This window comes from Xiphophorus couchianus, chromosome 23, assembly GCF_001444195.1.
Source record: "Xiphophorus couchianus chromosome 23, X_couchianus-1.0, whole genome shotgun sequence".
Lineage (NCBI taxonomy): Eukaryota > Metazoa > Chordata > Actinopteri > Cyprinodontiformes > Poeciliidae > Xiphophorus > Xiphophorus couchianus.
The window spans coordinates 6,014,363-6,032,981 of NC_040250.1; the positions used below are offsets into that span (position 1 = coordinate 6,014,363).

General features: G+C 38.8%; 1 protein-coding gene across 4 annotated transcripts in view; it reads right to left on the bottom strand.

Annotated features, from left to right (window-relative positions):
- The window catches only part of glra1 (glycine receptor, alpha 1), a 141,765-nt gene that overhangs the window by 74,525 nt on the left and 48,621 nt on the right, over positions 1-18,619 (bottom strand). For 2 of the 4 annotated variants that reach the window (XM_028009290.1, XM_028009289.1), the window contains exon 4: positions 16,524-16,562. The exons of the other annotated variants lie outside the window; for them this stretch is intronic. In XM_028009290.1, the coding sequence (XP_027865091.1) occupies positions 16,524-16,562 (39 nt within the window). The remainder of the gene's footprint in view (positions 1-16,523; positions 16,563-18,619) is intronic. 4 annotated transcript variants of the gene reach the window in all.

Here is an 18,619-nt window from a genome sequence, read left to right on the forward strand (position 1 = left end):
CGAGTCCGTGCCACATCTTCTTCCGATACTCCTCCAGACTCTCTCCTTTCTTGTAACCATCAATTGGGACCAGGATTATGGCACCATAAGGAAGACTGTAGCCCTTCATCATCACTACGTCTCCTCTAGTTTTTTCACTACAGGAAGCCTCCAACACCTTTGAATCTTTTTGGTAATATTTCCCAGCTTGGTTTTCAAGGCTGAGTCGAAACTTTCGATTGTGGATCTTATATTTATCATTGGTGAACACAATCAGCCCGTCACCTTCAAGGTCCCATATTCCTCCAATAAACTGGTAAATCATAAGCCCGGATTGCAGCCTTAAGCTGATGGTCTCTGATGGTATTTTGGCCAACTCTCGGGTGCTCCTCCAAACATCCGACTTCTGGGTCTTCTTCTTAGGGCGGCCGGGGTCCCATAGCTCCTCATCCGATTCCTCCTCGTCCCCGTCGGAACTGCTGCCCGCTGGAGTCTCCGTAGGTGGCAGTGGCTGCCTCCTTTCCGTGCTGTGGACTCGGGGATGAAACCCGAACTCTTGACCCCGTCGAGGGGACCAATCCCTAGCCGCTTGCTCCAACTGCCCCTCAGTGAAACCGTCGATGAGCGATCCCTCGTGATTTTCCTCTTCTGACTGCTTAGAGGGGATCTCGGCGTTCCGCGATGATCCCGGTCGAGCTGGGATGTCGTCATCGCCGTCCGTCAGGTCTATCAGGTTCTGCTGATCTTGCTTCGGCTGGTTAGTCGGTGTTGTGGCTCTGCTGGGCAGTCGAGAGGGGGCCTCAGCCACCTCCGATTCCGCCTTCTCCGGGGCTCGCTCCTTTCTTTTGATGTCTTTGTAGGTCGACAGTCTCTGCAGGGCTTCTTTATACTCTTTGTACTGGCTTACCCCTCGAGCCAGCTGCTCTGTCAGGATCCCGTCGATGCCCGCTGCCTTTGTGGCTGTTTTCACTACTCCGTCACACTTTCCAGAGGGGCTGTAGACAATCCGCAGCTCACCAGCGGTCCATCCCTCAAGGAGCCCGGCGAACCATTCTAGCCACTCTTTAATCTCCAACTTCTTAGCAACCTTCACTGGGCATTTGACAACCCCCAGTCGGTGGCCATCGTTAAGTCGGGAGCAGTAGTATATCTGGGTCTGTATCATGTAGTTCATTATATCCCAAATCTTGTTCTCTTGGGTACTATAATGAGATTCGAGAAAAGTCCTTTTCAGTGGTCCCGTCCAGGAATCCAATCCATCACCGAGTAATATCAACATTACAGGAAGTTGTGATATAGTAGTTTGGGAAAGACGGGTTTGATGATCTTCCCCGTCTTGGCTGATGTTGCTTGCCCCTTGTCCTTTTGCTGGCTCTGGCAGGGGATCCAGTTCCCTTCTTTCTTCTTCATTCATAGTTGTCTTTGTCTTCGAGTTGCCTATTCCCCAAAGCCTCTCTTTGCGCTCTTGAGTAGGGATGGGTCCAGGCTGTGTTGGCTACTGGCTTCTCTGTCTGGATACTGTCGTTTATCCTCAGTAGAAGCTCTCCCTCACCTGCATGCTATACAGTTACTGCAAGGGTTGTGACTGACGGCCTTATCAGTCACCGTTAACTCTATTCCCTCAGAGTTAACCATCCAAGTGAGCTATTCAGAATCACACTTCTGTTTTTACTGACTTGGTTTATTAGGGCCCGCCTACTTGGCTCCGCCCCACGTTGGGCGCCATGTCCGTTATCCTGCAATAGCTAGCCCCGCCCACTTCATCACAACCCTCCGGGGCTGACTACTGACCAGTTCTCTGTCTAACAGGTCCGGAAAATCTCTAAGACCTGGGTATTACCCTAAAAGAGATCTATAAGAGATAATCTATTTAAACTGGTGTCGAAAGCGATTCGTCTAGCTCTAACTACCTCCAATCCAGAAGTTACGACCCTTTTCAGTTAAGAAACAATCAGCTGAGTAGCCCTCACAGCTGCATAATTCCAATAACCACTTCTGTTAACGGTAGCTCGCTTTCTAAAATATAACTAGCTCTTGGAACCGACTAGACTAGATTTAGTGACTTGGATGTAAGTCCCTGGGTCATTATTTTACTCTCGCCAAAGGAAATTATGAAGCCTCCTCTTTACTAGAACCATGTACATTAGTTTTACCCTTATTAAAAGAACTGAAAAATGAATAAATGACTCAATTAATTCCAATGTCCACCAACCTCATTAGAATTTTAGAGTATGAATTTATTAAGCAAGCTTAAGCAGGGATATGTGACATACAAATCAATAATCAATCGTATATAATTCAAGAGCAGTGTAATAAAATCAACATGTATAATCATACCCTACTGTCTCTTTTCCCTAACCTATGTCGCAGATTCTGAGATAGCTTTTTAGGAAGCAAGTTCAACTCATACCCAGTTTGTGGTGGATCTTTAGCAACAGGATCGTCCGAGAACCTTGGTCTGAATCTTTGTCCTTTGTGTGGAAAAATCCTCTTTAGAATAGAAGCAAAGTAGAGAGGGCTCAATTGCTTTTGCAAACCCAACTCTTTATCCCTCCGGAACCTTTGTCTTTTCTCCAAGTCTGTTGCAATGTTTGGGTTGAGGTAAGACCGACGATCGAATCAGGAACCTGGGTTGGACGATTGGAACTTGTCTCCCTTTGGCGGCACGAAGCTTCAGCTTTTCCCGTGGCTCCAGGGTGTGGTCTGCTGTTGTTTCCTTGATCTGCTTCTTCGTGTTAGCTCTACTTCGGTGCCGCAGACAAAGAACAAGAACTTCTCCTTTTCCGTCTGCTTATATACAGTTCTCTGCCATGTATGTGTATGGGGAGTGTTAGTTTACGTGGTTTCCTGAACATCTGCTGATTTCACGGAAACCCCCGTCGGCCCCTCCTGTCTGCTGGCTGGGATGGAAAGTACCGTCCTTTCCTCAGCGTGTTGTTCTTAGCCAACCATACCGCCCCACCCATCCTGTGCGTCTGGCCATCTGTTCAGAACTGCTTGCGACAGCAGGAACTCACAAGTTCCCCTTCTCCTTTTTCCCCTTTTCCTTTTAACATTAAAAACTATGTGCTTTTCTCTGATTAACTTTTAAACACAGTCAAATATTAAAAACTATGTGCTGATTTCCATTAAGCATTAATCATAAGCATTAATCACCTCTTTCACTTATTATAAATCATCAAACCTTAATCATTTCATTGTTGTCATGTTATTACAGATCATGATTCGTACACTTCAGAATCATTCAGTGATTACTTACATACAGTCATTTTACCTATTGTATTCATACATGTCCAACTTAATCATTATCAAAACACTCAATCATTATAAATCAAAACACAAGATTGCTTTATTTCCTTCAGGCCTTCATGCACCTTTTTCTGCGTGTACCTGGATAGATCTCAAACCCCATACCAGTTTTCTTGACACATTTTTCCTATTAACTTTTGATAAAAACTTGGAGTACCTTGTTAAAGGAACTGTGGTGCTAGCATTTTTCTGCTATATAGGTAAATTTATGTGCTATATAGTAATTTGAATTTTTTTATGGGTTCATAGAAAATAAAGGACACAATCACACAATCAGCATCTTAGGTGATTGTGTGTACTTACTTTTTATTGATTTTTAACCAAATGATGCCTGCTGACTGTGTTGCTTTTGTTGTTGCTAAGAACATTTGGCACAACCAATGATTATTCCCCAAGTTTTTCTTTATTAATGCTGTCATTAAAGCAACAAAATCATCTTTTATGTTAAATTATGTCTGAGGTAGTTGTAGTTTTTAATATTAAAGAGGGAAGAGGGTCAGCGGGTTATGGTATATGAACCATATGTCATGATTCACATAATGGTACCTGTTGTAGCTACTCATACAAAGCCTGGTTCTACTGGAGGTTTGGAGGTTTCTTGTTGCTAAAAGGAAATCATGGCTCTCTTCTTTCAGAGAGGCTTGCTGAGGATGAAGGATTGCTGCAAAGTGAATGACTCACCACAACCAGCTGGGCTTTTTACACAGATAACTTTTTACTAGTGGGCATTTAATGAACAACTGTTGGGATAAATTAGACTGATTTAAATTGAACTTCAAACAAATAGGTTTCCATAAATCTGAACCTGTTGCCTTGTAATTTTCTTTGAGATTGAATTAGTTGTGAATTAGTGTTCTATACAGTGGTGTGAAAAAGTGTTTACCCACTTCCTGATTTTCTACTTTATGCATGTTTTCACACCTCAGTGTTTCAGAATATAAAACCACTTTAAATATTTATCAAACACAACCTAAGTAAACACAAAGTACACGTTTAAAATGAAGGTTTTTTTTAAGGTTTGACAAACATGAAGGAAAATTGGAAATCAGGAAGGGCGCAAACACATTTTCACATACTGTAACTGTAAATAATCTTAAATTGCATGAAATAGTTTTTTTACCATGTTTTTTCTAAGATTTGACACTAAAGTTGCTGGGCAGTGACGATGAAGCATTCGTCTTTTTGTGTTTCCTTCAGTCTCAATATCTGAAGGAGATGATTATAAATTATTGCCCATTATTATTTTTAGGATTTCTAAAACCTGAGAAGGAAAAAAAAAACAGAAAACCTTAGCCAAGGGCAGTTTCTTAAAAAGCTTGAAATCATAAGTTTATTAGAAAAGCACCAATATCAAAATTTGGCTTATTTTGATATCCGATACTATTATTGCTGCTATAATTCCCGACCCACCATTAAAAAAAATTATAAATAAGCTTCATCTAAATACCCTCACATGTCCAAATAAATACCACATGGTCAACACATACACAACTGGAAAATGAGCATTGGTTGTCAATACTGGCCTAGTTTTTCTTGTGTTACCAATACCAATATGTTAAAAAATGAGTCGCATGGACCAATACTGATGTTAATGCTGATATATCATGCATCCCTGGGTTTAAAACAATATTTATTACTTTGGCTCTCTGCAGTGTAGAGAAAAATAAGCATCCAGGATGCATGAAAATGCTGAAAAGCAGCAAAATATCAAAGTCCAGTTTGTCTCTTGATGTAACATTTAAACAATATTTCAACAAGGCTTGATTTTCTTCCTCATATAGTCTCTGTCTGTTTGCTGTAAAAGTAAATTGACCACTTGTAAAAGTCCTGTCTGGATCTTTCTGTAATGTAGATTTTGTTACCTCTCTTTTCACTGCATCTCTCTTCATTTCCACAGAGAGATCCTATTTTTTTCCGTGCATAAAAACTGAAAGTACCTGGCTCTTCGAACAGAATCTCCTCTTCCTTTAAATAAGCTGGTAAACACTGCAGCTGATGAGCAGCAAAGGAAAACCACTCCCTGTCGTACTTTAATTGGATTGGGGAGATGAAGAATAGTTGTTTCTCCAGCCGTCATATTCAGCCATCCATCATCACTACTTCCACTGAGTGAACTTTAGGAAAAAACTTCATCTTGTTCCCTAGTGAAGTAGTAGAAATGCCATTATGATGTGCTTTCCTCCCTCTCCGTGCCTTTGTGCAATAATGCTTCTTTCTCTTCTTTTTTTTGTCCCTTTTTTCCTGTCTCTTGTAACTCTGCCTCCCCTTCTCATTCATATTCTCTCTTGCAGCCAGAGGGTGTTCAGGTTTCATTATGGGATGAAATGTATTCAAAGTGGGAGGAAGGCAGGAAGAGGAGAGGATGGAGAGATGGATGGATGGATGGATGGATGGATGGCAGCTTGGTCAGGAAACACCTGAGGCTCTCTCTGTGTGTATGTTGGTGTGTGTGCGGGTGCGTGTGTGTTTCTATGCATATTTACTTAAAATTGGCATTCATGCCTGCCAGCATTTTCCGTTTCTCCATGAAACTGTGTGTACCCTGTCTGCACTGAGAATATTTCTGTGTATGTTTTTGCCAGGAATGTGTGCCTGCTGGCATATGAGCTTTCTCTCCCAGACTCCTCTGTTTATTTATCCCTATTATACACCTACACTGTCCCACGGCAATTCATAAAACTGTCATTAAATGTAATCTAAAGCTTTGTGGTCATAAACATAATTCCACTGTAGGCTAGGTTTGGTTATTAATGAACCTAATGATCTGGGCAAGCTATAAAAACGACTCAAAAATGTGGAAATTAGCGACGTAGTCCATGTTGTGAATCTTAATTTGTGATATCAGGCTTGTAACTGTAATTTGCAATTAATTGAGCACATTCCTGAAAAATGCGAATAAAACAGATTACTTGCAGGCTGGATCCCAATCAAGCTCAAAAGAAAGTAAAATTGGTACCTGCTAAACTTGTTTGATTATGTGAAACATTGAAGTATGAAAAAATATTTTAATGTCAGACTCGTATAACAAGAATAAATATTTAAAAAATCCTTGACTCCAATGAACAACAGTGAGAGCCATTATGCACAACTGGAAAAGACATGGAACAGATGAGGCCGGTCGACCAAAGTTACGCCAAGAGCTCATCAAAGACTCATCCAGGATGTCAAAACAGAAACCAGAAATGCTTAACTAACTCTTCCATGAATGCAAAAACCTGCATTCATGGAAGAGTTCCAAAAGTAAGACTGTTTACACAATAACACCAGGACAGTAAAAGCTGATGTTTTGTCATATTTTGGTTTCTAGTTTGTATGGTAAGAGCATTTTGGCCAGTCAAAAACAAGCCAAACCTTTTGGAACTGCAATACAAATCATCTCCCTGTAATCTCAAACTAAAAACAGTTGGAAACGATTGTGTCAGTCACACCATCTTGTGCTAGCACTCTCACTTTCACCCACACACAACACATCAACAATGGCGGACCATATCCATGTTCTGTCTGTGCTGCTGCACCTCTTTAGATCATTCGACAAAATCTGCTCATTGTGAAACAGCAAATAAAGACACAGATTACATGCTTCAGAACAGTGCACTCTATGTGTCCTACTGTTATAAAAATGCCTCTGGGTCAGAAAATGGACAAAGGCTCACCGCCTCCTACAGGCCAGGCATGTCACTACATCCTTCCCATTGTTATTTGTGTTTCCATTCCACTATGGTGTGAAGCCAATTTTGTCCAATGCACAACAAAAAATGTTTTTGGAAACTTGCCATGTAAAAAGGGTTTCTGCTTGACCAAAGCAAACACAGGAGCTCATCTAACATTTACCTAAAAAACATCCTGATGTTCCTCAAGAGTTTTGGGAAAAATATGAAGACACAAGTGTGGCACTTTTCAGAAGCTTCTCTTCCCATTAATTTGGAAATAAATTAAAATTATTCCTAAAAAAGAACATCTTACTGAGAGCCAAATATGTTGGCGGTAGTGTGATGTGGAGTGGATGTGTCTCGTCAGGACCTAGACGACTTGCAATATAGTTGGTGAAACAAATCTGCTCTCTTCAAGGAGAATGTTTGGTCATACATTTGTGACCTTCAGTCCAAGTGCACTTAGATTTTCTGCAGATCAATATCACAAACCCACCAACAATTCCACATTTGAAAATGTTTTATGAAATCTGCTTTATTTCATTGCAAATTCCACATTCCACTGCTTTACTAGAGATGAATGAAGATTGTTTAATTTTTTTCCGAAAAAAAGAAACAATCTTTTTCATTTTTTGTTTCATCTGATTCTAATTCGGGACAGATTTGGGAAAATCTGTATCAAAGGAAAATCTGATTCGGGACACAGAGCAATAAGCACCTTCTACTGATTTATTTAAATGTTTAAATAAATAGTAAATAAATAATAAATAGTCAGAAGACACGGCTGGCTATGACTAGCTAGCTAGCTAGCTTCCTCTCTAGTTTTTGAGTCGTCATCATATACTTGTGCCTCCAATCAACCAAATTACAGAAAAGATTTCTCCCATTTCATAAAACCTGTTGGCCCTAACAAACCTGTTGAATGAAGCTTTCAGTTGTTTATTTATTTATTGTGAAGACATCAGCGTTTCAGAGAGTTTTTTTCCCATGATTGACTGGTTTATTTTGTTTGTCAGGAGAGGAGAGCCAACCAGACTCAGAGTCAAGCTCCGCCTCACCAGATAACAGTGGGTACAAGAGCTGCAGCGGCAAAAACACTAGAAACTACTGTGTATCCTTTGCTTCTCATTTCATAATGATAAGGAGACTAGTAAGTATATTTGAAGTTAATTATTAAGAAGCCATTATCGGTGTCCTGGCCGGGATTTGACTGATGGGTGGACATGACAGGCTGGCAGTTACCAGACAGCACTGAGACAAAATCAATAACAGGTCTGTTGTGGCGGACATGAGGTGACCACAGCATTATACCAGTGGATTACTGAGAGGCAGTGATGTGTCAAGAGTGTGCAGGAACGTTCACGCCAGAGATTTAAAAGTCGAGGTACAAGCAGTGTGTGTTCAAGCTGCTCGGGTTACTTCCTCTGTTTGACTTCAGCTCGTGTCTCTGGTATGGAAACTGTTTGTATTCCACACTGTATGCTTGTACAGATGGTCCATTTGAGGGAGTGTGTTTGTTTGTGTTATGGTCAGCTGCTCAATAAATCAGCAAGTGATTTAGTGCTGTGGTGTGAATACTCCTGTTAGTCAGATGCCTTTAATCATCCAAAGAGGGACAGACACCAGTCAGAGATTATGGGAGAAACAAACACATTTTTGCACATATAACATTCTCTAAATGACCAACTTCCTACTATTCTTTTGGCAAAACAAGGTTGTATTTTTACATCATTTTTCTTTTTTGTTTAGGGGAAATAATTCATTTATTCATTGCATTTTCCATTCCAGGTTTGTCCTGCTCAGGATCTTAGGGGGCCCGGATCCCATTGCAGCTGTCACAGGCAGAAAGACAACCTTGATGGATTGCCAGCCACTACTGCTAGAAATAAATTGAGTTTTCCTCACGAGTCTGTGGACTTCACTGATTTTAATCTTATGATTTTAATTTTCTATTGACATTTCCTAATGAGTTTTTTTTTTTTTTTTTGCAATATTTTTCTGAACTTTAAATAAAACATGGAACGCACTAGGATTTACAACTTGTAGCTCATTTTAAATTAAAGCCACGTTCTCTTACTGAAAGTTAAATAGAGCTTTTAATCAAACTGGGAGGATTTTTTTTCCTTTTAATATAAAAATGAATAACTCATGAAAGAAATAGATTCACATTAATACTTTATGAGTTTAATCAGTTTCAAAGTTTGTAAATTAGATTATTTTTCCTTAAACTGAAAGTTTATCATGGTGTAAAGCAATTTCACTTCTCCTTATTTGGTTATAGACACATACAGCACATCCAGCCTGAAAAAGCTGGAGCCTTTCTGCCTTGAGGCAAAGATTAAAAACCAAGAAGCTCCATTTGCCGTACATGTCAGGAGAATCTCAACAGTGAGCCCTTGAAAAGGAGAGATTTAAAGTATTGATCTTGAAGGAGTAAATAATAATGCACATGAAGACTTTGAGCCTCCCAAGTTCATTTTCCTCTTCTCCCAAATCTAAAGTCCCTGCACCCTCACAGACTTTGGCGATATTATTTCAGTTATTTCTAACATAAAATTAAAAGTATTTTTTTATATATATATCACAGGACAAACTGTTGACTTTGTTAGAATTTTTTCCTTCCTATCTGCAAAAATCTGCAATTTATTGTGTTGAGAAGATGTGTTCTCAACACAATAAATGTTAAAAAATGTCTGGTCTGTGAAAAAATTAAAGCAGAAATTTGTTGTTAAGATATTATTGTTGCATAAATGTGTAACTGCCTATAGAAATTTAAGATGAACATTTAAATCACAATTTTCTCCAATCAGTTTTATTAAAGCCATTTTTGACATCTAAGAATATATAGAAATAACCCTAATTTTCATCTATTATTAAGCAGTTAATTTTATGTTTTTATTGTCTCAGGAATCAGACATAATTTATGATTTGAAACCATTTCTCCAAACCCATTCTCAGATTAACATATGGTAACCAAAAGTGCACATGTTAGGGTGAATAAAACACTTAGTGATCATGTTAAGGTCTAAATATGCACAGAAAAAAAATCTTCATTCAGCATACGGAAGCAGTTTCCACATATTGCAGCATCTTAAGCTGCTGAATTGAAAAACGTACTGACTGTCTATAACAGATGAGTGCTGGAAATCTACAGAGCAAGAATTAAATTTAAGACAACTGGAAGTGTGGCAAACAAAGCTTGAGGAAGAACAAATAATCTTGCCATTAGTCACAGCTAGTAGGATGGTAAAGGTGGTAAATAAATGTCCAAATCTCACTGCTAGAGAAGAGCAACAAAATGTGGCATGGTAGGGTCACCAGTTATTCATAAAAGTCATTAAAAACAATCTGCATGCCTGGTGTAAAGTTTCCTAAATGCAAGGCTCTTTAACTCCAAAAATAAACTCTTTATTCAGATGAGATTAAGATTGAGATTTTCAGCAACCAACATTCCAGGATTAAAGGATCAATACATTCACTGCTATTTAGGTTGTACGATTTGTGATTGTGTGGGCCTGTTGCCCTTCTATACAATCTGGGAGTTATTTTTAGAGTATTTTAGAAAAACACCTGATGGTATCTGCACAAAAACTGAAAATGGGTTAGGATTTCAGCAAGAGAATGACTCAAAACAGATTGCCAAAAATGGTTCACCAGTCTGAACCTGACAGCTATAGAAAACCTGTATATTGAGCTGAAGAGAAATTAGAATAAAAGGGCCCAGCACTTAGACTGTCTAAAAAGTTTATATAAGCAGGAGTTGCTAAAGATCCCTCTCTGTATGCTCCAACGTCATGAAATGTGATGGCAGTTGATTTAATTTGAGTAGTTTTCTTTGCTAGTTAAAATCAATTTCATTTCTAAAATGCACACTGTGCTTCCTACACACACTGACTGATGCCACGAGTATTCAGATACATAAAATTAAGAATACCTGATGTATTTGTTTGCTAGATTACTGCTACTTTCTGGCTGCTGCTTCTAAAAACAATGCAAATATGTTGCATTATAAACTTGTATATCAGTGAAAAATTTTAGGTGCTTAAGTCTGAAAAGTTTTTACTCTCTACTCATGTTAAAATGTCTTTTTAAATAAATTCTGTAATTGTTGAACGTGTCTTAAGCCTTACATTTACAGCTGCGACTCCTTTCTGCATCACTGTGTAGCAATAATATACTCTTTGAAAGAGGCCACTTCAGCTAGCATAAATCTGCGTGAGTGTATATTCAGCTCTGCCTTCACTTAAACAATGCAATGTGCTTCAGCCTTGAGTAACCATTTTGCAGTGTTAGCTTTCTGCAGCACCGTGCAATCACATTAAAAAGACTTGCGCCATAAGGCAGGCCACTTGGATGAGTATAAATCTACATAGCAGCAATTTTTTTCCTCTCTCAATGAAAAGTTGAATAACGACAGTATGCTCCAACCTGCTGCAGTCACTTCTCTAAAGCTCATTGCAACCGTATTACAGGGTTGTCCTCAATGGAGAAGGACTCACACACGAGTATAAATCTGCAGAACCGGATTGAATCTGCAGGCTGTGTGCAGCGCACTAAAGGGGGAAGGAGAGCACAGACTGTGTCATCAGATATCCTTTGGCCTAACATTGCAGACATAAAAGTGCCAGTGAGAGAAGGTGAGATGCGTGTAAAATGTGCTGAATATTGGACAACAGAAGGAGCAGAGCGCAGTCTCTAATCAGGAGGAACGGCTGCTGCCTGGAGTGGTTGTGGCGCGACTCGAGGGCCTGACCTGCTCCCTGGATTCTGCTGAACACGCTCGGGGAGAAATCCCTTCAACACACCTTCTCCCATTTATAGAAATGTCTTCCTGTTTGCGTTTGCTTTTTGCTTGCAAACTAACTCTAGTTTGGTACTTTCCAAACTACTGCCAAATGGATTTTTGATTTTTCAGCTGGGATAAAAGTGTATGAATATTTCATGAACAATATACTGCTGTTTGGAAAACCATCAAACTTGTATTGAAGAAACTGATGTCCACATTTGATTCCAACATTTCAGTTGGAATCAGTTGGACTGTAACTTTGTTTCAACTCTAAACCCAACTGTCATCTACACATAAACAATATTTCTGTTAAATTAATTATTATAAAACCTTTTACTAAATGAAATCAGAAACTACATAATCAATACTGGTTTAAAGGGGCAGTATTATGTAAAGTCAACTTTTTTTGAGTTTTATATCATGTTATAATGTTATAACATACTTGGAGTGTTGCCTTGGTTCTTTCATGCATGTTTGAGGAATTCTTTAATCTCCATGGCAACCATCCAGCTGTGCAAAACACCTTGGTGGACCTGGCTACGCCTTTAAGACACAGCTCCTCCTCGGAACTGTAGTTTCCAAGCTTCTGCCTCACAGAGCAGCCGTCCTCCGTAACTCCTCCACTCAACTCCTTCAGACTAGCCAGCAGGATTTAGCAAACACCTGGTGGAACTGAACATCTGCTAACCTAATTATACAAGCTTCTTCTCAGTGCAACGCTGGTAAAAGCATTGCTAAAGGATTAACAGAGAAACGATGTTATGACTTCCTGAACGTTTCAGAGAGAGCAGGAGTTTTTAAAGTGACAGAGCCTCATTTTTAAGTCATTAAATTAGGCAGCAAAATTTCTTTTAAGTCATATTTGACATATACAGTATTTTTATAACCACTGAAATTACCATAGTTACTGAATTATGCTATAAGATGACCGTAATAGCCTGAAGAACACATAATGCTGCCCCTTTAAGATTAAACAGAAACCCAGAAACATTCTTCCTTAACCCGGTGAAACAATGTTACTCATTGCAGCTCTGTGAACTACCTTCATCAGCCTTTATTCTGTGACTGATATCCACACCCTTCCTCTCGCATCTCCAGACTTCTTAAGATATAATTTTGCTTCTGCTGCTTGAACATTAAAATGAGAAATTAACTTATTAGCTCTGTAGCTTCCGTTATTTTTTCTTCCTTTGCCAACCCAGTGGGTAAGTTATGCATATTGACTGCCTGGAGGCAGACAGGCTGCTGCCTGCTAATATAAAGCGTGTTCTCCTGTGAAGCTGACAGCAGTGGCCGACAGAATAAGCTCAGGAGGTAATTGGGGTCTTTAGTCTGCAAACCAATACTCTCCCTGGAAGACATTATTCACTCAGTGTAATTAGACACAAAAGGATAATATCTGCAGCAGATCGTGATAAAGTTGATCTTTGATTTAATCCCATGGCCCAAATGATATTTTCCTTCACACTGCCTGTTTTTGTGCATGTTTTTTTTATACTTTTTTAGGGTACATTTACAAAAGGAAATCCTTGGATGCTTTTGTTTCACTGTTATAACTTCAATACCATTTTGTCAAGAGCAGTTCATACAGTGCTGGTTTTTCAGAATATTTATAATTTTGGGATGAAGTTAGCAAATTTAGCTGCAAGCAGGATGAGACCAGATGCTCTGGGCCCTCTGACCAACAACCTGCATCGATATAAAGAAAGCAAAGGACGTCCAGCAACAGTGGCTTGTGAAGTCCAAAAGAAACATATATTTCCTGTAGCTGGTTTGGGTCAAGGGTCGTCTATTCATACGACGATAAACACACCAGAGTTTGCTTGGAAGCCGTCGTAAATCACCTCAAATAGTTGGTCTTAGTTCGTTTGATCTAAGACCCAATACACTCAAGGATTCTCTTGAGTGTATTCAAAGCTGCACAACAAGTCCAGACCAATGGGGGAAACAAACTCTGGTCCATTCAAGTGGACCACATGCGCATGGTTTTCAATACACCCTTAGTGTGCTAGACTGTGCAGATGGTCTTTTATAGAGCTTTGCCATAAAACAGGCTTCGCAATGTATCACCTTTGCAATTTGCTCCATATTCAACTTTAATTGCCTTTATATAAAGGTCAAAAATAGTTTTGCTAGTCCAGTGGTTCAGGATTTTATTATGCCCTTTTTATTGTTATGACCTTGATCTCAATCATGTTCAGTTTCATCAAACTGAACATGATTGAGCATGTTTATCACAGGATTCATGTTTATCACAGGATTCCTTTCTTTGAATTGCCTGCACCACTTTAAAGCAATGAGACAAACTAAATCAGATGATACTGCCAGTAATTTGCATTGACCTACTGAATGGTCCATCTGAAATGTTGAATGTATCAAATCTTTGCAGCAAATTAGCAAAGTAACAAAAATCAAACTCATGGCTTAAGGTGGTCTAAATTTAGCCTAAGACATTCAGGACTAAATGAGGTCCAATGACTACACAATGATGTGATCACGTTTCCTTTTCACTCAGAGTGAATTATTTTACAACCTTTAATTTATTACCCTGTAGAGTTTTATCCTTTTATGTGCCATGTTTTAACATAAAATGAGTCACTGTTTCTGAAAATGGAAACCAAAGTCATTATGTTCAGTCCTGAAGACGCTTACAGAGTTTGGAAAGTCGCCCAGAAGATGCTCTCTCTGAAACTTTCTCTTTTTCTTTGGCTTGTTTTGTTTCACCCTGCAGAAGGCCACATTGATCCAAATGCTGCTTTGGACAAAGCATTTTAGCTTAACAGAGGTTGTGCTGAGTCAGGATCAATGACCAGGGTCCAGATTGGTGTCACAGGATGTCGCAGCTTTGAAAAACATATTAGACCTGCAGAGCTTAGGAATTCAAATGTAAATCACATTAATGCAGCCCCTAATTTATCTATATTTAGCTGTTTTAGATTTGTTTGAATGAGAGGATAACTCAATGATTATTTCAGGGAGAATTTTTATGATTTTAGGCTCAATAGGACAATTTATATTACTCTGGTCTTTACCAGGTTCTTAAATTGATTAAGTCTAACAAGTGCAACAAAAAAAAAAAAAGATTTAATTTATTAGGCAAAAATTACATCAGCTGTGTGGAAAACCTAAGTACACATAATGATCCTTTTAGAAGCATCTTAATATAGTTTTTTATGTCTAATTTCAACAGTGTCACACAAAGGTGGAATTTTTTTAATATTCTTATATCCAGTGTTTTCTTTTGTGGCAGCAATGTTAATCTCCCACCACACTGACTCCAGAATTCTATCTTTTTAGAACAGAGAGATTATTTTCTTAATCTTTTCAGTCAACCCTTTGGATTTTTTTTCTCCCCTTATAATCAAACTTTTGTTTAACAACTGCATTTTGTATTTACTTGTATTGTCTTTGATCCATATTTAAGTTGATTTGATGCTCTGACACACTGAAGTGTGACAAAGATGCAATAAAACAGAGAGTCGGAACGAGGAAAAACACTTTGTCACTACTATATGTCCAGATTTACCATGTCTGGCTTCTAGTGCAGAATTATGATGTCGGTGATGTAAAAGTCGCAAGAAATGTATCATGACCGTTCAGACTGCCGATGCTGGGGAAACTATAGAATATGTAACAGATTCGGTCCCATATTTGAAAGTGGCACAAATCTAATTTTCTGGAGGGTGAAAAGATCATAATTGGGCTGTTCAGGCTGCCGTGAAAAGTTGTATATGGGTTACAAATGGGCAAAAAAAATGTATTTTCGTTGCCTTTGACTGCTGTGTGAGATTCAGCTCTTACTATGTAGTCACTTTTTTAGCATTATATTGTCAGATCTGGGATGTTCACCACTGGGAGGATGAATCAATGTCTTAAATTGCTTTCCATTATCAATAATGTTTTGTCTCTAAGTTTGGAAATGGCCTCATAACCTCATAAGATTCTTATGTAGCAACAGTTTCTTTTTACATGTAAATGCTGATATCTTTTCACCTTCCTATGGTGAACTTGTTTTTCACACACAGCTTCTCTATTTGGGCTTAAATCAACAGTGTGGAATCATATTGTTTTGCATACTTGGGAGTTCAATCTAAATTACTTTAGAATCTGGTAAAGAGAAGACAATTTTTATTGCATCTTCATTTCACTTTATTGTGAATTTTTATTTTTAAAAACTAACAATAACTGGTATCTTGAGGTGTCCATCAAAATAACAATGTATGCAATGGGAAGATGGACAGAGACATTAAGGTAATGCTTTACTTTCAACGCCAAAAAATGTGTGTCCAAAATTTATAATCAGAAAAAACAATATTGTCATAACAACTTTATATTTTTTCCATTCCAGCTAAAACTGTCGCAAAAAAGTCATCTGTATTGACTGAGATAAAAAAAAAGATTAAATGTCCAGGAATTGTCAGGTTTTCTTTTTAGGAAATAACTGACTCAAACCATAGGAAAAAATTGTCAGGCATTAGTGGAGAAAAGTGTATACATCAGCACAACGAATCAAGTAGACAGAAGCTTTAAAAACCGCTGACATTTCCAGTCACAAAGATTCTTAACCACTTTAATTCATATAAAGTGCAACCACAAAAGGCAATCTCTACATCTACATCAGGAAGGCGTTTCCCAATGTTCGTTGTTCTTCTCAACATCTGGAAACTTCCCCATTACTGCGTGAGTGACTGGTAAACATAAAAACGATGGCCCGGGAAGAAAAGAAAGGGAGCAAAAACAAAACAATAAACAAATAAAATAAAGAAATTAAAAAAAACTGAAAAAGAAAAGGAAAGTACCTTTCTTGTGAGTAGCTTCATTTTTCGAGCCTTTGGGGTCTAATAAAAAAACAGATCAGAATTAAACACAGCAAATACTAACACCACCTTACCAACTATACGTTGTTTGTCCTCATTAAGGAAAACAACATCTTCTTCTATCAAGGAGCGAACAAGACAGCAAGGCTCGACTATCTAAGGTGTCGCTCTGCTGCCAACACTCAGCGAAGGTGAGTGTGTGGCAGAGGGGGAGACTTGAGAGGGATAGTGGGGAAGGCAATAGCAGGGAGGAGGGATGCAACGAGTCTGTAAGGAAACAATCTACTGCCATACTGCAGCGGGCAGGAGAGGAGAGGCAATGCACTGAGATGAGGAGGAGGAGGGTTGCAATGCGGCTCTGTCAAGAGGAGCTTAAATAAGACTAGCAAAATGCACTAAAGGAGATGCAGGAGGCCAGAGAGAGAAAGGAGGGCGAGGAGGAAGGGTAGGGATGCAAAGACTACATGTCAAACTGGCTTCATTTTTGGCTTTTTATTGCCTTAAAGAAAACTTTTATTTCTGTATTCTTTATAGCAGCATTGTAATGGTAAGTTACATTTTCAACCACAACTTTAACTAAAATTCTCAAATCAATTCTTTGTCCTTTCCAATACTTTCAATCCAGATAAAATAAAAGCACAGAATTCATAAATGATCTCCAAATGTGGAGTGAAACCCTATTTTCGCTCTTATTGGGCATCATTAAATTGAAGTCATTTGGCTGAAATGGAGCCCATGATGTAAATCTGTAACCTTTCACAAATGGGCCACATCATCTCAGTTTCAGAACTTTTGGGCTGCAGCGAGGCTGATTTATAAAGGAGAAATGCCAGCCTGCTAATGTCAAGTAACTGGAAGTAGAGGCCGAACGATTCATTGCTCTGCAGCGACAAGGCATTTTCCCCCTGTTCACTCCGGGAAAGTTAGTGCTCGACTGCGGACTCTGACCGATGTGTCATGGAAGATTGGTGGCTTATTGGATTTATTGGATTTGTCTGGAAAGTTCCAGAAAGTGTAAGGCGCAAAGACAAAAAGTTGTGTTGCTGCTTTGATCAGCAGTTGTCCTATCAAAACCCACAACACAATCAAACCTGCTTGTCGTCTATAAACTTGGAGTAAGATATAGTGAATACTCATCTACCAAACGTTTGTCAAGCATAACAAATCTCTCAACATTTGGAAGTTGTCATAAGATGTACTTAGCAAACATTCAAAGGTATTTTAACTCTTGGAGCTTAGATTTGTTGATTGATATTCTATTTTACCTCCAAGCTGAACTGATTGAACCAGACCAAATCTGGCTCACTCTACTTGACAACTGCTACAGAGAGTGATGGCAACAGCACCGAGCAGAAGTCTGGGAGTAATACTGCAATCAGTCACTGTCAAACCCCTAAAATAGGAAATGACTTTTATAATGTATTAAAAGCATTCACTGTCAACATAAACTGTTTGTAGGCAGGTGACTTAAACTCTATAATCTAACCGAGCCCATTCCTAAATCTCTCTGTGTCCAGACTAAACCCAGGCTTAACCTTGTGGTCAGGCAGCCTGTCGAACATCCCAAGCCTCGGTCTCCTAAGTGTTAAAAATCAAAGTTACTTTGTCTTTTGGTCTTTTTCATGCTGTATAATGATCCTCGCTTGAGGCAATTTACAGTGATGACAACAATCTAACTACTGGCTGTACAGAGATGATGTAGATGTGACTAAAAACATTGACTGTGCAAGATAACAAAGTAGCTACACTTGGTAGATTGCATTTCTTTTCATTATAGGTAGTGCTTCCAGACCTTAAAGAGCTGCTAACCATAGTTGTTTGACAGCCACAGGCAATGGATGCTTCCCCCTAAGAAGACATTATCCCCTGCTTCTACTTTTACCACTTTTAATCAAATTCAGCATAGATACTTGCAATATAAGCTCGTACATAAAAATTTCTCTTAGTCATGGTTCAAAACCTACAGGAAGTTGATCCCTTTCAGAATGTTTTACTAAAAAGTTCAAGTAAATACGACTTAAAAATGGATCTGACACCAAATAAGACGTTTATGTCACACACCAAGCCTTGCAGAAAAC